A 21,620-nucleotide genomic window follows, 5' to 3' on the forward strand; every position below is an offset into this window, starting at 1 on the left:
GCCTGGTGCTCGCCCGCCTGCCCGCAGCCATCCTGGAACTCCCTAGTCTCTCTCCTCGCTGGGTGCCCTGTTCTCTTGATCCTGTGTCTTTTCTTTCCTGCTTTGCTCCCTCATTTGTTTAGCTTCCTGAGAAAGGTTATAGAAGAAGAGAAATTCTTTGCAGAACTTGCACGTCTGAAAATGCCTTTATTCTTTCCTCACACTTGATGGATGGTTTGGCTGAATATAGAATTCTAGATTAAAAATAATCTTCCTTCACGGGTTTGCAGGCATCTCACATGGTCGTCTGGCTTCTGATGTCACCGTTGAGAGGTCTGATGTCGTGCTTATGCTCATTGTAGATAACTGCTTTCCCGGAAGCTTTCAGGGTGTTACCTTAAGTTAACCCCAGCCTTCTAAAAGTGCCTGTCCTGTCTTTCTCTCTCACTGCTCTGGACAGTTGATGGGCTATTTCAACCCAGGCACTTATATGCAACAGTTCTGGAAAATCTTCTTGTTTTATTGCTTTGACCATCTTCTCTCTACTACATACTTAGTTCTTTCTTCCAGATCCCTTGATTAGATGTCCATCTAGGGAATTGATTCCCAAACTTTCTTCTCTCTTCTGCTGTCCATCCCTTTGCAATTTTTGTTTCTGTCTGTTAGTTGGCTTGTAAGTGTTGTGTTGATCCACTTTCTGGGAGATTTTCTCAATGCTTTTTTTTTTTTTTTTGATATTTATTTATTTGGCTTTGCTGGGTCTTAGTTGCAGCCTATGGGATCTTTGCTCTTCAGTCGCAGCATGCAAACTCTTGTTGCAGCATGTGGGATCTAGTTCCCTGACCAGGGATCAAACCCCTGCCCTCTGCATTGGGAGCACAGAGTCTTAGCCACTGGACCATCAGGGAAGTCTCCTCGACTTTATTTTCTTAATGTTACTGGTTTTTTTCCTACTATCATATTTTTCATTTCCACGAGCTATTTATTCTTTTCTTAAAAAAATAGTCTCCTATTGTTCTTATGTCATGGATGTAATAACTTCTCTAAGGATATTTTTAGAATTTTAATATTTTTTCCTGCATCATTAGTTTCTTTCTTTCTTTCCATTTTTTAAAGAGTTTAATGAAGGAACAGTATTCACAGAGGGGCCAGGAGTAGGCAGGGTGAAGGAAGAGAAGATGTTAGGAGGAGAAGCTGCAGCAGGGAGCAGCTAAGACTGTCCACGTGAGCCTGAGCTGGCAGGGAGGGAGGAAGAACTGTGCCACTCTGCCATCGGGGCTGCTGGATGGGCCCCACCAGTGTGCATGGGAGAGGGACCTAGCCCGCCTGCAGCCTGCTAGGGAGGGAGCAGGGTAACACATGCTCTGAACTCTCTTTCTGCATTCTTTCTGTGACTTATTTTTCCCTTTACCTCAGCCTCTGATGTGGCTTGGCACCATTACTGATCCTGTCTTTATTTAAAATGTTAATCTTTTGTTCATCATGGACTTTTCAGCATCAATTGAACTAAGTAATTTGATTTAAAAAATATACGGCATTAAAACATTCTCTTGATGGCTGAGTTTGTTGATGCCACTTTATTATTTTAAAAATTTTTTATTGGAGTCTTATTGATTTACAATGTTGTGTTAGTTTCAGGTATGTGTGTGTATCAGTCGCTCAGTTGTGTCCGACTCTTTGCAACCCTATGGACTGTAGCCCACCAGGCTCCTCTGTCCATGGAATTCTCTAGGCAAGAATACTGAAGTGGGTTGCCATTTCCTCCTCCAGGATATCTTCCCACCCTGGGGGTTGAACCCAGGTCTCCTGCATTGCAGGCAGATTCTCTACCATTTGAACCACCAGGGAAGCCCAGCTCTAGGTATATATACAGCATAGTGATTCAGTTATACATATATATTTTCATTCTTTTTCAGATCCTTTTCCCATATAGGTTATTACAGAATATTGAGTAGAGTTCCCTGTGCTATATAGTAGGTCCTTGTTGATTACCTACTTCATATATAGTAGTTTGTGTGTATGTTAATCCCAAGCTCCTAATTTACCCCTCGCCACCACGTTTCCCCTTTGGTCCTCATAAATTCATTTTTAAAATCGGCAAGTCTGTTTCTGTTTTGTAAATAAGTTCTTTTCGCTGGTGCCACTTTAAGGGTTGGACCGGAAGTCAGGGCCTCCCTGGCCTCACCCTAATACCAACCCTGAGGTGGAGCCTCAGACAGGGCAGCCCCATTCACTTCCCATCCTGCCCTGTCTTCTCCATCCCGCAGAACCAAGGAGCCATGGTGGGATGATGGAACGGAGGGCCAGGGCAGGGGAGGCACCCTGAGGAAGGGAACACCTGGAGTCTCACCCCTCCCCCGACCCCCAGCTTTGTTGGGCCATCGGTTAAAGAACTGGTATTTGCTCTGGGCCAGACACCACGGTCAGAGGACCATGGCCCAGTCTGGGCAGAGAGGTCCTTGCAGAAGAGAGCCACAGAGACATGGCCTTCTGGAAGCAATTGTCTGTGGGTGTTCAGAAAGTGCAGCGGGGATCGTTAAAAGCCAGTATGGCTTCAATAACCCCAGAGCCTAAAAAAATAACACAGATTCTCGGGCTCCACCCTGAACTGACTGGTTGAGAAACACTGGAGCTGGGAATTTGTTTCTTTAAGTCCCTGCATATGATCCTGATGGTTCTTTACGTGTGGGAACTTCTGAGCTATAACATTCCATGCCAATTTTAAAATCCTTTACCAGATTGATCACCGGAAGGGGAGGCTTTCTCAGGTGCCATGTGTCTTACTTGATCACAAGACTTCCACCACCCTGGGGGCTTTGTGGCCCCCTCAACACATCAGGAGTCCACACGACGAGGACTTCTCTGGTGGTCCAGTGGTTAAGACTCCGTGCTGCTACTTCAGGGGGGTAGTGGTTCTATTTCTGGTTGGGGAACTAAGATCCCCCATGTCATTTGGTGCAGCCAAAAGAAAAAAAAAAAAGAGTCCACGTGAAGGAGCCTGGCCCCACCCTGGCAGGAGGCCCCTCTGACTGCAGTAGAGGTGTCCCTAGCTCTGCCCAGAAGATTGGAAGATCAAACTTCTAGATCAGACTTCTCCATCAGCCGGAAGAGAGTTCAGATGTCAGATTAGGAACTGGAAGCCCTCCTCTGTGGGCTGGATGATAGCCGGCCTCAGGCCAGATGAAACTTCCAGGACAAATATAAATCCTGGCACTTCAGCTTAAAATCAGGTGGGAGAGATGTGGCTTAACAGCGGTTCATGAGGAAAAGAGTTGGAGCTCCTCACTGCTTGTGGGCTGGGATGAGTCAGGAGTGTGGAGTGGCTGCCAAGGACGGAGGTGGGAAAGCCAGCTGTGTTCATGGAAACCCACAGAAACCCCGGCGACAAGGGTTGGGGCTCTGGGAATCCTGTGGTGGGGAGGGAGGGTGTTTCTTGCCTTGACCATGGCTGAGGGGCTTGTGTCCCCTTTCAGATGGTTATGTAGAAACCAGAGTAGTCTAAATGGTTGAAGGAGCCTGCGGTATTTAGCCTGCTATAGAGAAACTTCTAGATGTGGCTGTTTTCTAATAGCTGTAGGGTTGGGACTGGGGCAGAGGGAACGGATTATTTTTTCCCATAGCTCATATCCCTTCCTGCATGGAATTATCAATTTATTTGTTTTTACTGCCTCTCTTCCCCTGAAACCAAGGCACATGAGACCCGAGATTGTCTTATCACTCTGTCGCCAGCGCCTGGCCCATGGTGGGCGTTCCTCCTTTGAAGGAACAAAGGAGGCAGAGATTTCCCATCTCCAGAGGCTTTGAAAGTCAGAGTTGGTGAAGAGCGGTTGTGCCTGGGATGAGTTGTTGGACTTAGTGGCCTCAAAGGACCCAACTCTACTGACTCCTGGGTTCCCACACACATAAGACAACGTCAGTGGTTATACACCCTATATGCACCGGAACACGTGTACACACACTGCGACCCGGAGTGGGGACCTATGCCTGAATCCTCAGAGAGGTCGGTGCTCCATTCCTACCTGGTCTTGAACCCATTAGGCCTTGCCCTGAGCAGCACTCAGTGGAGGATGGTAATGCCTGCCTCTCTTCCGCACAGCCAGACCTTCACACCCCCCGGGCTGTGTGCTCACCTTACCCTGGACAGCGAGCCCTCTTGGCCCCTGCAGGTGTCCCAGGAAGGGGCCCAGAGACGCCTACTTCTCCTGTGTCTCCAGTCAGCGTCTCTGAGAGCTGGGTTCTCCTTGTCCAAAGGAACCTCCATCTTGGCTGCAGAGGGCTGAGCAAGAGGGAAGTGGCAGAAAGGAGACATTTCAGCAAGTTTGATTTGGTCTGCTTCAGGAAGTTTTCTTTGGTTTCCACAGGACAACATTTCCACCATTTATCCAAATCACAGTCCATTCTGTGCCAAAAGGAGCCAGACTCTGGTTCCCTCTGCTCAAGAGGCTGAGGGCCTGGCACCTGGGCTACCATCCCTTTTCCCCCACCCCCCAACCCCACCCAGGAGCCTCCTCATTTTCCTTCATGGCTCCTCAGTTCACCCTCCTGGCCTCGGTTTCCCTGCTGGCCCAGCTCCCTCACCTCAGCCTGTCTGCCCAGCCCCCATTCCAGACCTTCTCTGCCCAGCCCCACCCCCTCATCTTCCTTTCTCACTCCTTTGGCCCAATCCCTTCTTCCTAGTCCCTTCTGCCCAGCACCTCCTGCCTGGCCACCTTGCCACAGTGCTCCTTCAATTTAGACCTCTTGCTTTGGAAGCCTTGAGGTATCTGGCCTGTGTTCCCAGGTTGGACTCAGAGCCATCTCCTTGGATTTTATTCCCACGCCCACTCTGCCACCATCTACCATCCTATTTCCCTGTGGAAATAGGATTCTTGTCTAGACTCAAGCTTTCCAGAGATTTTCCACCAAGACCAATCCTGAGGCCCTGGGGACACTGGAAATTTTATGGGGAGGGAGGGATTGGGGAGGTCTGTAGTGCTAAGTCAGAAATCTGGGAAGAGTCACAGCTTATCCTCCAAGAGGCTGAAGGGGAATGTCTTCAAACCTGGGGATTTCCAAATCCAAATGAAAGGTTTTCTTGGTTCTGTGGTTCATGTCTGGTTCACAGTTTGGGAGGAACCAAGTTTAAGAGCATTCAGATTTGGGAGTTCCCCCGTAATAGAACAGTTTTACTCCATAACATAAAATTCGACTCCCCACCTCTTACCCCAGTATTCCCGCTGGCCTCGCTTCCCTGAATTCCTCTCCTCTCTCTCTGACCCAAGCAAAACTTCCCAGCTCATCCGACCACCCTGGCAAGCCTAGGAATGCTGAGGAAATTTGCAGCTGGGCAGGGACCACAGCATTCAAGACAGTTGGGCAGCGAGAGGGACAAGTGGGTGCAACATCTGCCTGGTTTCTACACCCACCCAAAAGAGGCAGTTCCCAAAACGAAACCTCTAGAAGACCCCCTCCCCAGACCTAAGGGCCTAGGGGAGACAGGACAGACAGACTCGTAGCAGGGACACAGGAAGAGCCCCAAACAATGGCTCAGGAAAGAACCCAGGCATGCCAGTGCCTGCGCTCAGGGTCAGGGATGGGGTGAGGAGGGTGCTAGGGGAAGATTCCTGAGGGTAGAGAGTGAGGTGGGTGGAAGGAAAGTTGTGAGCTGAATTGCGAAGAGAGAGAAGATAAGAGATTTTGTGAAAAGGAGGGGTGTCCTGAGAGGTGAAAGGTGGAGTCTGGACATCCAGTCTTCAGCACTATGGAAAGAGTACCACCGTCCTGGCCTCCCATCTGGCATGTACCAGCGGCGGACCTTGGGCCAGGCACTTAAAAACCCTCAGTTAATGAATCTGTCGTTTCGAACCTCTACTAGCTTCAGATTTCTCAAATGGAGCGGGTAGGTACTGATCTTACAAAGTTGAGACTCAAGAGCAAAATGCCAGGCACTTGATGGGTTCTCAGTCGGGGCTGTCTCCCCTGCGTGGCTCGGTAAGGGTGCCACAGCGCCCTCTGCTGGCTTCTCAGCCTAAGGCGGTCCATCTCCCCCGTAGGTCACTTTCCTTGACCCTTTCCCTTTCCTTCAGTTGGCTAGCTGGTCGGTCGGTTGATTGTTTGGTTTTCTTTCTTTCTTGTTGAGGTGAGATTCACATAAAAAAATTAACCATTTTAAAGTGAAGTGCATTTAACACGCCCACAGTGTTGTGCAACCATCACTGCTATCTAGTCCCCAAACATTTTCATCCCCAAAAAGGAAACCCTGGATTTAGGCTGTCGCTCCACACCCCCCCACCTCCAGTCCCAAGTAACCCCCAATCTGTGTTCTATTTCTATGAACTTACCTGTTCTGGATAGTTCATATATAAATGAAATACCATATATGACCTTTCATGTCTGGTTTCTTTCACCTGGTGTAATGTTTTCAAGGCTATCCGTTTTATGGCTGAAGAATGTCTTCCATTTTATGGATATACCATAGTTTTTTCATCTGTTCCTTTGTCAATAGACATTTGGGTTTCCTTCTTTTGGCTATTCTGAACAGTGCTGCTGTGAACATGTATACGTGTACTTGGTAGAGTACATATTTTCAGCTCTTTGGGGTATATACCAAAAGTGAAATTGCTGAGTCATAGTGTAATTCTATGCTAAACTCTTTGAGGAACTGCCAGACTGTTTTCCACAGTGACTGAACCATATTACATTCCCACCAGCAATGTATGAGGGTTCCCATTTCTCCACATCCTCGCCAACATTTGTTATTTCTCTCTCTTTTTTTTTTAAATTATGGCATCCTAGTGGGTGTGATCTAGTATCTCACTATGGTTTTGCTTTGTGTTTCCCTAATAACTAATGATACTGAGCTTCTTTTCTTGTGCTTGTCGGCCAGTTGTATATCTTCTTTGGAGAAATGTCTACTTTGCCCATTTATAAAATTGGGTGATTTGTCTTTTTGTCTTAAGCAAGTTTCTTAACCTCTCTGGGCCCATTTCTTCATTGTCACGTGAGGATGCTGTTGCCTAATGGCAAAGGTGTCATACATTGATCTACATAAAGGGGCCCGGGGCTGGGAATGATAAACATTAGCTAACTCTGAATTAGGCTCTGAATAAGGTGACCAACCATCTGTGTTTTCCCACGACGGTCCTGGTTTTGGCACTGAATGTCCAGCATCCTGGGAAACCCCTCGGTCACAGGCACACTGGGACAGTGGGTCGTCTTAATCTGGTCCCCAAATGGTAAATAGTGTGTATCTTTGCTACACTGTCACTCTAAACCTCGGTTTCCTCACCTAAATGTCTCCTAGAGTTTTCATAAAAATCAGTTGCGCTAATTGATTGAAAAGTTAATCAGAAAGGTCTAGGAAAAACGAGTAGCGGTTTCCCCCCAGATCTTAGCTGGAAGTACAAAAATGGGACCCCAGCCACAAAGGGGGATTTCTTGGCCTTGAAGCTTTAGGGGCTACTCTTCATATCATCACAATTCCTCACTGTATAGTGGGAGCTTCTTAGGAATGCAGAAGCTCAGGCCCCTCAGACCTGCAGAAACAGAATCTGACTCCTAGGTGACTCTTATGCACGTTAAAACTTGAGAAGCACTGCTTTGTATCGGAGGCTTTGAAGCAGGGGTGAAAATTCCGGATATGAAAAGTGTATCAACAAATTCATCAGAGTAGTATTTAAAATAGAAAAATAGAGCATAAAAACTGGAAACTACCTAAGTGCTCCCGAATAAGGAGATAGTTAAGGAAATTATGGGTTTCCTTCTGAGTAGATGGTCATGACTCATTTACAAATGGTTGTTAAAAGACCATGTTCAACATCAGAAACTGCTTCAGATATCATGAAACATGACAGAAGCCGTCCACACAACTGGATAGTCAGCAGGATTATAGCCATGTGAAATTACATCCAGATGAAAAAGACTAGAAGGAAATATGCCAGAATGGGACCAGGTGATGGGTGGAGGAGGCCTGTTTTTGTTTTTGTTCCTTGTTGTTCTAATTCTCTGTGGTTACATGAAATATATTGATGCTGTCAAAATCGCTGGTTGACTGATAGATACTCCTCCAAAAGCCCACATGTTGAATCAGTGTCAGGATAAGATGATTCTTCCATTTCCATGAAGTGTCAGGGGGTATTAAAAAATGCTTTACCTAGAAAGCCAGTTCACACCCTCTTTCCAAGCCTGGTCCAAACCCCTCTTTCAGCACCTTCTCAGGTCAGCCTCACACACCCTGACACTTCTTTACCCCAGGCCTTCAGCACCATATCAAAGCCCCTTTGTCTAGCCTGGGTCCCTCCCTTCCCAAGCTAGCCCAGGAGACCTACTTTCTGCAATTCTGTGATGACAATGTTCCATGTGGTTTATTTCGGTTTGAGGCTTGAATGCCTCAAAAGGGCAGATCGAGGTTATTATGCAGGTGCATGAGGTGAGGGAAACTAAAGGAGCCCTCCCTGAGAGCTGGCCTCACTTCCCAGCCTTACATTTTATCCACTCAATGACAAAGGTGAGTATAGTCAAAGCTATGGTTTTTCCAGTAGTCATGTATGAATGTGAGAGCTGGACAATAAAAAAGGCTGAGTGCCAAAGAATTGTTGCCTGCAAACTGTGGTTCTGGGGAAGACTCTTGAGAGTCCCTTGGGCAGCAAGGAAATGAAACCAGTCAATCCTAAAGGAAATCAGTCCTGAATATGCATTGGAAGGACTGATACTGAAGCTGAAGCTCCAATACTTTGGCTACCTGATGTGAAGAGCCGACTCATTGGAAAAGGGGACAACAGAGGACGAGATGGTTGGATGGCATCACCAACTCAATGGACATGAGTTTGAGCAAGCTCTGGGAGTTGGTGAAGGACAGGGAAGCCTGGCGTACTGCAGTCAATGGGATCACAAAGAGTTGGGCACAACTGAGCGATTGAACAACAACACTCCAGAAAGCAAGTGTTTCTAATACCATCTGGGAACAGAGACCTAAAGTGCTGGGCGAAGGTTGCACAACTAGTGACTGGCAGAGCCAGGATGAGAACTTAGGTCTTTCTGTCCTTGGAGACCTCAGAGACAAAAACGAGTGACACATGGCGCTTCTTGACCAGAGCTTTTCAAACTTTATTGTGCCGAATAATGCCCTGGAAAGCTTTTTTAAATGTGGATTTTGATCCAGCAGTTTTGGGGTTGCGTCTGGATTCTGCAGCTGGCACTACTGGTAAAGAACCCACCTGCCAGTGCAGGAGACATAAGAGATGTGAGTTCGATCCCTGGGTTGAGAAGATATCCTGGAGTAGGAAATGGCAATCCACTCCAGTATTCTTACCTGGAGAATCCCATGGACAGAGGAGCCTGGTGGGCTACAGTCCGTAGGGTCGCAAAGAGTCGGACACGACTGAGGTGATTTAGCACACACGCACCTGGATTCTGCATTTCTAGTGAGCTCTCAGGTGATGCTGCTGCTGCTGGGCCCTGGGCCACACTTTGAGTAGCAGGGATCTAGAAAACATTTCCATTGGCCTTGTAAGGCCTCCTAGAGCAGTGGAGGCAGGCAATGGGATACCCAGTAATCCCCTCAGCATGTCCCGGGTTGGACCCGGCTGCCTGGCCCACCGTTCTAACCAGCATGGCCAGCCTGGCTTCTTCAACAGGCCCCGCGGGGTGCACTTGGTTGCCTGCCCCGGCATTTCCACCTGCCAGTTGGCTGGCAGGTGATGGGCTGATGGTGACAGCTTAGCCAGAGTTCCTGTCCAGAAACGGCTTGAGCTCAGCCAAGGTAAATGCTGCCCCGCTGTCAGAAATGAAGTGCCTGGCAGGCTCCCGGCATGAATAATTGAGGCAGAAGAGACACTGTAACAGCAGGCGCTGAAGATGGAGCTGGGGATGGTTATGAGGAGGCAGCCTCCACAATCAAGACCTTTCCTGGAAAGGTTCAACAGATTCATCACAATAGCTCCCACTTTTCAAACCCCTACTGTGGATGCTGGGCTAAGAGCTTTAAGTGCTTACGTTTTGTCTAATCCTTGCAAGAGCTCTGTGAGAAAGGTTACTGATGAGGGAACTGATGTTCAGAGGCGAGAGGAATGTGTGGTACCAACAATTATATAGTGGTGTTAGTTGTTGAACTTGGGTCTGCTAACTCCACAGCCCCTGCCCTTGATCCTAGAGCAGTGGTTTTCAAGTTGCACTCCACAGAACCCTAAGGGTTCCCAGAAGTACTCCAGGGGCCACCGTGGATGGAGGGTGGTAGAGAAGGAAATAGCGCAGCAGGCTGGGTTCCAGGCCTTCTCTTTTCTCCCTGCAGAGTGCTTTACTTTGATGTAATTTATGTATTGCGCCTCCATGAAAGGTTAATTGGAAGAAAGGGTTTCATGGCCAAAAAGGTTTGAAAGCCACATTATGCTGCTTCCCCAACTGAGTGTAGTTTATCCACTGGGGCTTCTTGCAGGCATTTCAAGGAAACATAGTTCCCTTTGGCCGACTTGCCAAGTGGTCTGGCTTGTGCTGTGCTCTCTGACCTCTGTAGTGTCAGGTCACCCCCATCACAGCTTCAAGCCTCTAGCCACAGTGCCTGGAAGGCTGCCCTTTAGGGTAATAGGTCTGCCCCACAGACAGCAGGTCAAATGCGGTGTCAGCTGTGAAGTGTGTGAATTCCTCAGGTGAGTTCACTGCCAGGCAAGCCTCTAAATCCTTTTCCTTTGTTGTGCCCAGTCACTTCAGCTGTGTCTGACTCTTTGTGACCCCATGGACTGTAGCCCTCCAGGCTCCTCTGTCCATGGGATTATCCCAGGAAAAATACTGGCTTGGGTTGCCATTTCCTCTTCCAGGGGATCTTCCCGACCCAGGGATCAAACCTGCATCTCCTGCATTGGCAGGCAGCTTCTTTACTACTGAGCCACCTGGGAAACCCTTTCAGGAGACATATCTATGTGGAAAACAGTGAAGAAGGCTTCAGATTGAGTTGCCTGAGGAGGCCATTTAGAACCTCGTATTAATTAGGGTATAGATTCAGCTGTTGTAAAAATGACCAACTGACAAAGTACTTAGACATGAAAGAGATTTATTCCTTTCTTACATGTAATAGTGTGAGCATAAGTAAGCAGGCGTTGTTGTAGTGACTCCATGGTGTTAGAGACTCAGCTTCCCTCTACAACATTTATCTCTCATGTTATGGTCCAAAATGGCTGTTTCAGCTCCTGCCATCACATCTGCATCCCAGCCAATGGAAACTGAGAAAGGTGAGAGCCCCTTAATTCCTACTGAGGGCAATCATTCTTCTCATCTTCCATTGGTCAGACACAGTCATATAGCCACACATAGCTGTGAGGAGGGCAGGGAAATGTGGTCTAGCTGGATGCCCATGTGTCTAACAAAAACTGGGCGATTCTGCTACTGAAGGAAGGAAAGGAGGATGATTACTGGGAGACAGTTGTCAGTGTCTACCATGAGTGGACTTGAACCATCAAAACTGCATGCCGGTGGCAGCATGTTAAGGGACCTGCAGCGGCAGACAGGAAGCACCCCCATGGCTGGTGAATTCCAAGCCACCACCAAGTCCAGAAGCCAGTGGTAATTGACTTTGTAGAGGAAAAAACATGGCAGCCAAGGAAAAATTCTCCCAGAAATTTAGTTTCTCATTTCTCTCTTTCCATGCAGATTCTTGCTATCTATGCTGGTGAAGGACTGGGGTATCCCTCAAAAATCCTTCCTCCGATCACCTCAAGAGCACAACTGTTCTCTTTAGGGCTCTTTTGGTTCCAAGGAGCCATTCAAGCTGTCTTGGGGAAGGTTTATAGAGAGAGTTTAGAGACTTGCCATGGGATCCATGGGCTAGAGATAAAGCCTGACCTTCCAGCCTGACCTCGGACCTAGAAAGCCATCAGGAACCAGGGCTGCTTTCTCTATCTTTCGAGACCCTCCTCGACTCAGTCTCTTTTTCACTTATCCAGCATATATTTATTGAAGCCACATGTGAGGGCTGGCTTCCTTCTCCTTTCTGTGGAACACCAGTCACACTTAGGACAAGGCCCTTATTACACCAGGGGCCCTGTGCTCCTCGCTTGCTGCCCTGCTGCACTCTCAGTCACATGACTGAGTACACTTCCTCTGGGTTTATTGTTTTGGTATTTGGTCAAGTGGCAGCAGGGGGAACCTCCCTGCGCAGGGATCGAACCCATGCCGCCTGTGTTGGAAACGCAGAGTCTTAACCACTGGACTACGAGGACCAGCTCCGAGTCTGAGCAGGTGGAATCAGGGTTTCCTTGCATGGCCTGAAAGCATCTCCCTCGTTAGCTTCACTTCCTTGGAGAAGAGCTTGAGGAATGAGGAGACGTCCTTCCTTCCTTCTCTCCCTCCTTCCTTCCTCCTTTGACAGAGAACTGTTTTTCTCATCCTCTCCCCTTGCCTGCATCTCAAATTCCTCCTACCCTGCCCCACTCCAAACAGGAATACAGCCCAAGGGACGTGCTTCAAGCTGCAACTGTACCAATTCAGGTCTTTTGACTGGAAGGGCCTCCTCAGGCGATCGTACGAGCGTTTGGGGAGAAGACGGGGAGCTGGAGGCAACTTCCTGGGTGCCTGAGGTCCTGCCTGTGGGAATGCTGTCCAGAGACTTGCTTCCTTCACAAGTGGCTCTTGTGTCTGTCACCTGCCATCAGTGATGGGGGAGGTTGCTGTCCTTGTTGGAGCTTCGGCTTCAGCATCAGTCCTTCCAGTGAATATTCAGGGTTGATTTCCTTTAGGACTGGTTCGATCTCCTTGCTGTCAGTTATGATGTGCCATTGGAAGTCTTCTTGGGAACTCCAAGAATGAGAGGATCTTGCCCTAGGATTCCCCAGGAGCACACAGCCTCCTCAGCAGAGCAGCACTGGCCAGGGTGGTGGGCTGTTTGTCCTTCATGGGCAGAGGACTCAGAGTAACAGGCTGGTGAGACACATCCCCAGTCACCCCACCCTTTGCCTCTTAGGTGACATAGCAAGAGATGTGTCAGCGTCTGTTTGGGCTTCACAACTGCAGAGCGTGGCTTCTGTGCAGGGCTCTCATTTCCAATGCTTGGAGGTTTGGTGAACGCTGTCACCAGGTGAGTCCCAGGGATTAGGTGATGGAAACCAGACCCTTTTCCAGGCCTCCAAGCAGCTGTTTTAAACCTGTTTCCCATGAGCTACTGTCTCGCTTTGTTTGGTAATAACATCCCATCCTGCTCACTAGAATGCATGGCGATAGCAATAAAACAAAGGAAGAGCAGGCTTTCAACAAACTATGCTTTGAAACTATGAATGGTTGGTCATTCATTTATCAACATATCCTCCAATCGAGCACATACTCTGCTTAAACCCCATAGGTGGGACTTCCCTGGTGGTCTAGTGGTTCTCACTCCATGCTCCCAATGCAGGGGGCACAGATAGGATCTCTGGTTTGGGAACTAAGATCCCACATGCTGTACAGCACAGCCTAAAAATAACTCACCATAGGTAAAGGCTGACCTTATTTGTGGGGGAAATTATGGTCTTCTAGGAAAGGCAGGTATGGAGATAACAAGTCTAAAAGTCAAATCAGTCATCGCAAGTGTGCAACACATGGAGAGGCAGAAGATTGAGGTGTGATGAGAGTGTAACAGGGACATCAGGAAGCTACTCCTGATGAAAGAGCACCTGAAGAAGTGACCACCGAACTGAGGTCTGAAGGACCATGAGGAGTCAGCTTCTGAACTGAATGAAAAAGAGGTTTTGAGGCATAGGAAATACCAAGGTCCCAAGTCAGACAAGCACTTGGTGATTTCAGGAATTGAAAGAAGCCCAGCAGGGCTAGGGCAAGGAGAGCGGGGGTGGGGGTGGGGAGGGGCCAGACTACCCTGTATCAGGAAGAATTCATGTTTGCATATAACAGAATGCTGAATGTGAGGACTTAACAAGCATTCCTCCAGGGACTCAGGTTCTGTCTAACTGTCTACTCTACTATCCTTAGGATGTGGCTCTTATCTTTATTGCTTCCCTGGTGGCTCAGATGGTAAAGAATCTGCCTCCAATGCAGGAGACCAGGGTTTGATCCCTGGATTGGGAAGATCTCCTGGAGAAGGGAATGGCTACCCACTCCAGTATTCTTGCCTGTGAAACCCCATGGACAGAGGAGCGTGGCAGGCTACAGTCCATGAGGTTGCAGAGTCGGACGTGACTGAGTGACTAACACTTTCACTTGTCTTAATGCTCACAAGATGGTTGTTGAAGCTCCAGTCATCACATCTGCATTCCAGGCAGGAATAAAGAGAAGGGCAAAGGCAAGAGGGATGAGCAGTCAAATTTGACCTCTTGTAAAGGGCTCTACTAGAACCTTCCGTATATCTCATAAGCCAGCCTGCACCACATGGTAAGCCTTAAGTCATCCAGGGAATGAAGTTTTTTAATTGACTACATTGCTGCTTGCTACAAAATCAATGTGCTATTAATAAAGAAGAGGGTTAATGAATATTGGATAGGTGAAGTCTAGAGTTTGCCTCACAGTGCCTTGGAGGTCATGGTAAGGAATGTGGCCTTCAATCTGAGTGCAGCTGGGAAGCCACAGAATGTTCTAAGCAGGACTGTGACAAGAAGGGGGAGACAGAGGGTTGCCCCCTTGAGGCACAGTATCACACAACTGTGGACTTGTGTATTAGCCTCCTAGGGCTGCCATAACAGAGTATCACAAACTGGGTGGCTTAAAACAATAGAAATTATTCTCTCACAGTTTTGGCCAGAAATCTGAATCAAAGTGTCAGCAAGGTCACAGTCACTCTGGAGGTTAGGGGAGAATTCTTCCTTGCCTCCTCCTAGTTTCTGGTGGCCTCTGATAATCCTTGGTGTTTCTTTGTTTGTAAACTGCATCACTCCAATCTCTATCTTTGTTGACACATGGACTTCTTCCCTGTGTCCCATCTGTGTCTCTGTATCTAAATCTCCCTCTCCTTTGTTTTGTAACAATCATATAACAAGCCTGTCACTGGATTTAGGTCCAGCCCTAATGCAGTAGAACCTCATCTTGACATCGGCAATGACTCTTATTTCCATATACCGTGATTCCCAAAGTACTGGGGGCTATGACTTAAACATAGCTTTATGAGGGACACAATTAAACCTTCTGTGCATTCGAAAGGACTAACTTGTTGGTTAGTCCACCAAGTCAAAGAGGGACTTCCTTGGTGGTCCGGTGGCTAAGATTCCCAGCTTCCAATGCAAGGGACCTGGTAGGGTTCAATCCCTGACCAGGGAACTAGATCCTGCATGCCACAACTAAGACCTGACCCAACCAAATAAATTGATTAAATTAAATAAATATTTTTTTAAAAAAGGACTAGAGTGCCACCTAGACCCTGCTTGGCTCTGTTGGCTGCTCATGTCCTCCTCCCTTACTTTTTATGAAAAGACAGCCCAGGAATTAGGGAGGCAAGTTTACTTCCAAAATCTTGACTGTGCCAGGCACCAGTCCCTCTTACTTCTATAAAAGGGCAAAAGGAAGGTTCTGGGCTCCCTGCACAGTCCTCGCCTCACCTCAGCAAACCCTTCTCAGTTATCAAGGATTCAGGGATCTTGAGCCGTGGTGCAGAGGTGATTTTGCCTGTCCCTCTGTGTCAGGGGTCCAGAGTTTGAGGTGGTGGGGTGGAAGTTGGAGAGGACATCTAAATGGTGGGCTGAATAGCATCTAAACTAGGTTTCCTTTCATCACGCAAAATTTTAGGCCCACTGATGTTGTTTAATAAACCACTCCTTTGTTGGACCTAGTGGAGAGAAGAATTGAGCTATAGCTGTGTCTGTGGCAGGCGGTCGCAGCTGAACCTGAATTGGCTTCAGAGTTGCGGTCCTACAGACTTTCGGGTGCACAGTGTTGGTCAGGGCCCCCTGTGGTTGTTCTTTGAGGTGGAATAAAACCCACTCACCACGTGATCTCTGGAAGCACCTTGGGGGCCTTCGGACTCTTCTCTTGGGCACATTTGTTCATATGTCTTTGTATGAGTTGGTGTGCAAGGGGCTTTCTTTCTGGGCAGGTTTTTTTTTTTTTCTGGAGCTTCTTTTTTTTTAAAAAAAATTGAAATATAGTTAATTTACCAGGCTTCCCTGTGGCTCAGATGGTAAAGAATCTGCCTACAATGCAGTATACCCAGGTTCAATTCCTGGGTCAGGAAGATCCCCTGGAGAAGGGAATAAGAGAGGAGCCTGGCGGGGTACAGTTCATGGGGTTGGAAGGAGTTGGACACGACTGAAGCAACTTAGCATGCATGCATACATAGTTAATTTACAGTGTTGTGTTAATTTCTGCTATACAGCAGAGTGATTCAGTATATATATATATGTATATACACATTCTTGTCTATATTCTTTTCCATTATGGTTTGTCTCAGAGTATTGAATAGAGTTCCCCATGCTATACAGTAGAACCTTGTTGTTTATCCTTTCTGTGTAAAGTGGTTTGCATCTGCTAATCTCAAACTCCCAATCCATCCTTTCTGTACACCCCCTCCCCCGTGGCAACCACAAGTCTGTCCTCTATGTCTGTGAGTCTACTTCTGTTTTGTAGATAGGTTCATTTGTGTCATATTTTAAATTCCACATATAAGTGATATCATATGGTATTTGTCTTTCTCTTTCTGACTTACTTCATTTATATGATAATCTCTAGTTGTATCCATGTTGCTGCACATGGCATTATTTCATTCTTTTTTTATGACTGAGTAGTATTTCATTGTATATATGTGCCATGTCTTCTTTATCCAGTCATCTGTCAATGGACATTTAGGTTTTTTTTTCATCTCTTGGCTACTGTGAATAGTGCCGCTATGAACATAGGAGTGCATGTATATTTTTAAATTATAGTTTTGTCTAGATATATGCTCAGGAGTGCGATTGTTGGATCATATGATAAGTCTAGTTTTAGTTTTCTGAGGGACCTCTATACTATTTTCCATAGTGGTGTCAGGTGATTTTGGGAGTTGTTTTTTGCTTTTTCTTTTTTGGTGGTCAAGGTGGGGACACCAGCAGAAATGACTGGAGACAGGAGACTTGGAGAGACCCAGGGGGGAAAATGTGACTTCTAGTCTTTGGCAGGGGGTCGGATGAGGGAAGAAGCAGAAGCTGAAGGGGCTGCTTTCTTGAGGGAGGCTGTGAGCACAGATATTCCGATGCCTGCGGGCAAGCTGAGATGCAGTGCTTCCTCCTCTGGGCATCTTCTAGGACCCCAGGGTAGATGACTGTGGCAGCAGTGGGAGGCAATATCCATGGGCACCCATGGTTGGTGGCCTCAGGTTGGCCGCCCGTCAGGAGGTTTCATGAGTAAAACCAGAAATCCAACAAGCGTGGGCCCAGGTGACTCTCACAAACAGTACCCGTGAGTCACCCCTTGAGGACTCCTGTGGATGGAGGAGGTCCTCTCACTGGGCAAGTCGGGGGAGAAGATCAATAAGAAGGTGATCTTTAAGCTGAGCATTGAAGAGGAGGAATCTGCCAGGGGAGAAAGCAGAGTCATTCCAGGCAGGAAGATCAGCATATGCAAAGGCATGAGTGACCAATGGTGGCCTGAGACTGTTGGGGAGTTGGTCTGGTGAGCAGGTGCCCAAGGATGCATTGGTGAAGGAGAGAGAGAGAGAAGTGAAGCTAGAGAGAGGGTGGGGCGGGCTCATGGTGGAACCTCACATGCAAGGCTGAGGTTTGGGTTTTTGTCTCCAGGGCAGTGGGAGCCCCAGATGGCTCATGAGCAGAGGAGTGTGGCCTCATGTGTTTCCGATTTGTTTAGATTTGCTTGACGTCCGTGCAAGGAATGGGTGGAGGGGCCAGCAGTCTAGAGGCTGGAGGGGAGGAACCAGGCAGTGGCCAAAGGAAATCTACCCCCCACCCCCACCCCGCCTGGCCCTGTGTTTCTCCTGCTCATCTTCCCCAAGCCCTGCCCCAACCCCAGGCCCCAGAGTGTGTCACTTGTCAGAAGAACAGAGTCTGCCTCCGGGTGGGTGGAGAGAGCAGGTGACCCTCGGCCCTGCTCATGCTGGGACCCGGGCAAGGGCTGGCTGGGCAGCTGGCAGCTTGGCAGGGAGAACATGGTTAGCTTTGCTGTGTCTGCAGCCACTGCCACCTGACAGCCTGATTAATGACCCGCAATGCCCAGGGCTCTGCACGGGTCAGCAGCCCCATGGCTGTGGCAGCGGCCAAATGGACCTGCCCGCTGTGCCTCCACTCCTCCTCGGCTACGCTCCCAGATGGGCTGAAAGGCTTTGACATAGCCTCCTCCTCAGGCTCTTCCACTCTTTCTGCTGATTGTTTCCCAGCCTCCTTTAAATCCTGCCCCTAAATGCTCCCTTGCAGAAGAGGCTTTCCAGAATTAACTCCCAGCCCTCTGGATTCTGGCTTATTCTTTATTTTGTCCCAATCAGGCACATAGTAAAGCTTAAAAATATGTCTTGAAGGTATCATTGCTGCTTCTTTCCCCATTCTCAACTCTTTAGTGACTCATATGGGCCCTGTCTTATCTCTCTGCTAGAGGGTCTCTGTTTGGGTATTCCGTTTGCATGGATCCCACCTCCGCCATCAGACTAGCAACGCCCAAGATCAAGGATCTGCCTCCGTCTTTAGATGGGTAGCTTCCAAGATTCAGATTTTTCTTCTCCATTAAATTGGGTGCTCCCCAGGGCAGGGGGCTGTGTCTCCCCCTCAGTCTGGGAGCTCCCTGAAGACAAGGGCTCTGTTTGGGGCTGCCTTATGTGTTGCTGCTTCACATCCCGAGTTGAGCTCTGCCTTGGGTATGCTCTGGAGCGGGGACAAGGTAGCGGGGAGCGGAACTCAGGGCTCTAGGAAAAGCCCCCTGGCCTGTCCTGGGGATGGCAGAGTGGAGCACACAGGTATAGCAGGCATGGATTTAGCTGGAGCAGAGCTGTTGGGGGCATAGCTAGGGGGCAGGTACTGAGCTCTCCAGGGCCAACGGCATCCAAGGGGCTCCCAGGCCTAAACCAGCTCTTCTGGGCTATGGTCTGGGAGGACCGTGAATTCTCTATCCAGACATCTGGATGGAGGAGGTGTGGAGGGTGGTTGCTAGCATCCTGTCTCCTCATCCTCCTGTGGGCTCTGTCTTGGATAACGACAGGAGGACAACCACAGCTACTATGTGTCCCGTCTGTACGGTCCCAGCGAGCCCCGCAGCCAGGAGCTGTGGGTGGACGTGGCCAAGGCCAACCAGAGCCAAGTGAAAGTTCACAGAATCCTCTCCAACACCCACCGGCAGGCTTCGGTGAGTAATCCAGTCTCTGGCAGCACTGCCCTGGGCTAGGAAGCTGGGGGCCACCCCACTCTGCCTGGTTGGTGGGCATGGCTATGGCCTGAGGTCTGGGGTCTGGGAAGTGCCTTCCCAGGGGATCCTAGGGGGCTTGACCAGAGTTGGGATGCCCACCTGTGGTCCTGGGGGCCTGCCCTGGACATGCCTACGCCCCCCACCCCATCCAGATAAGCACGGGGCAGTGTGACTGCCCGGCCACCTGACCTGCAGGTTGGCCCTGCTGACTCTCTCCCATCCCCTGCAGAGAGTGGTCTTGTCCTTTGATTTCCCTTTCTACGGGCATCCTCTGCGGCAGATCACCATAGCAACCGGAGGTAAGGCCTTGTTTGTGGGCCTGGGAGAGGGTGTGGAAATTTCAGCCAGAACCTGGGACCTAGCTGGGAAGGTTCACAGGAGACAGGGTTTTACAGATGGACTGGGGTGGGTCTCACATGTGGCAGGTGAGAGGTCATGAGTGTTTCAGGCCACCTCCCTCGTCTGCTGACTTAATTGTGTGTGTGGATGTGGGTGCACATGCATGTGTGTCTCCCTCTGGGTCAGCACAGGCCAGTGTGGGCAGTCCCTTGGCCCTTGTGCTTCTGAGTCTGTGAATGAGAGGGAGGAGACTGCACTGAGCCTGTTTCCTGGCACCAGGCTCCCTGTTGACACGAGGGAGCCCATCTTGGATTCCTGTGCACTTTCCAAGGGACAGAGATGGGTGGAGGGGCAGAGAGAACCTTCTCTAGTCTGGGTCCCTTTTGCTCTATATACACCAGACCCATGCCCACCATGTGATGCTGGGGGTCAGAGGTCCAAGACTCACTTCCAGCTCCATCTACTCCTCCTCCTCCTCCTTCCTGCACGAGGAAGCAAGTCCATCTCTGATGATTCATCTACACTTCTTCCCACCCCAGGCTTCATCTTCATGGGTGATGTGGTCCATCGGATGCTCACAGCTACTCAGTACGTGGCCCCTCTGATGGCAAACTTCAACCCTGGCTACTCTGACAACTCCACAGTTGCTTATTTTGACAATGGTGAGATCAGAGCTCAGAGTTTAATTCATCCACCTCCAGGGATCCCTTGGTCTAGCCCCTTTAGAGGCGTCCAAGGCCCAGAGAGGGCAAGGGACTTGCCCATAGCCACACAGGACGGCAGCTACCCTACCTTTGTGTTCATTTTCCTCCCTGGGGACAAAATGCCTGCTCCCTGATGAGAAAATTAAATGAAGACAATTGGCTCTCAGTAGAGGTGAAATAAATATTAGAGACCTTGATTGTTTCTTACTCTCACCGGGTTGTCCCTTGAGCACCTACCTTCCGCCCCAGGAGAACAGAAGTTTCTACTATTTCTCCCCCTCTTCATCTCAGGTGGTCAGGATAGGCAAGAAGGACAGGGCAGTGCTTGGGGTTGGAGATGGTACAGGTACAATCACAGTACCTGGTTGGGGGCGGGGAGGGTGAGGCAGGGTCTCCTGGCTCCTCTCCAGCTTGGGAGCCAGACTGTTTGTGGGCTGCCCAGCTTCTCCCTCCTGTCAAATTTGCAAACTTCCCCCATCATCACTAAGGACTGTCCCATCCACATGGGCCACCATTTCTGCAGGGCCCTGCTCCCCGCACGAACTCCCTGTCCAGCCAAGTCTCTGCTTTCCTCACCAGGGACAGTCTTTGTTGTTCAGTGGGACCACGTCTACCTCCAGGGTCGGGAGGACAAGGGCAGCTTCACCTTCCAGGCGGCTCTGCACCAAGACGGCCGCATTGTCTTCGGCTACAAAGAGGTGAGTGGACCATTATTTCATTCAACAAATATGTCGAGACCCTGTAGTGCACCAGACGTAGGGTGTGGAGCTGGAGAGACAGAAGTTCACAGGATGGCTGCTGGCCCATCTTTGTGGAGCTGAGAATCTGCCTGGGGGGATAGATAGTAACTGTGGGGGCAAGTGCTCTTAAATAGTGATGCCAGGAAAGCCTTTCACTGGGCTCTTTACCTGAACAGGAGCCTGAGAGGCTCTCCTGAGGAAAAGAGATGAAATCTTCAGAATGTGTAGGAGTTAAGGAAGTGAAGAGGAGAGTGAAGTGTGTTCTGGGAGCGAGCAAAGCATATGCAAAGGCTCTGTGGCAGGACTGAGCATGGCTGGTATAAAGCACTGAAAGAAGGCAGCCTAGGGATTTCCCTGGCGGTCCAGTGGTTAAGTGCAGGTAGTGTGGGTTCCATCTCTGGTTGGGGAGCTAAGATCCTACATGCCACCTGGCTAATAAAGCAAAACATAAAATAGAAACAATATTGTAACAAATTCAATAAAGACCTTAAAAATGGTCCACATCAAAAAAAAAAAAAAAAAATCTTGAAAAACACCACTCTGGCTTCAAAGTGGAGAGCAGAGGGCTGGGACTCAGAGGGGATGCTGGGAGATGATG

General features: G+C 49.0%; 1 protein-coding gene across 1 annotated transcript in view; it reads left to right on the top strand.

The window, feature by feature from the left end:
• The window catches only part of PLXDC1 (plexin domain containing 1), a 64,194-nt gene that overhangs the window by 9,943 nt on the left and 32,631 nt on the right, over nucleotides 1-21,620 (top strand). Inside the window, exons 3-6 of the mRNA XM_081582265.1 lie at nucleotides 19,036-19,179; nucleotides 19,469-19,538; nucleotides 20,118-20,240; nucleotides 20,862-20,980. Of these exons, the coding sequence (XP_081438391.1) occupies nucleotides 19,036-19,179; nucleotides 19,469-19,538; nucleotides 20,118-20,240; nucleotides 20,862-20,980 (456 nt within the window). The remainder of the gene's footprint in view (nucleotides 1-19,035; nucleotides 19,180-19,468; nucleotides 19,539-20,117; nucleotides 20,241-20,861; nucleotides 20,981-21,620) is intronic.

This window comes from Giraffa tippelskirchi, chromosome 3, assembly GCF_054371585.1.
Source record: "Giraffa tippelskirchi isolate mGirTip1 chromosome 3, T2T-mGirTip1v1.2.pri, whole genome shotgun sequence".
NCBI lineage: Eukaryota > Metazoa > Chordata > Mammalia > Artiodactyla > Giraffidae > Giraffa > Giraffa tippelskirchi.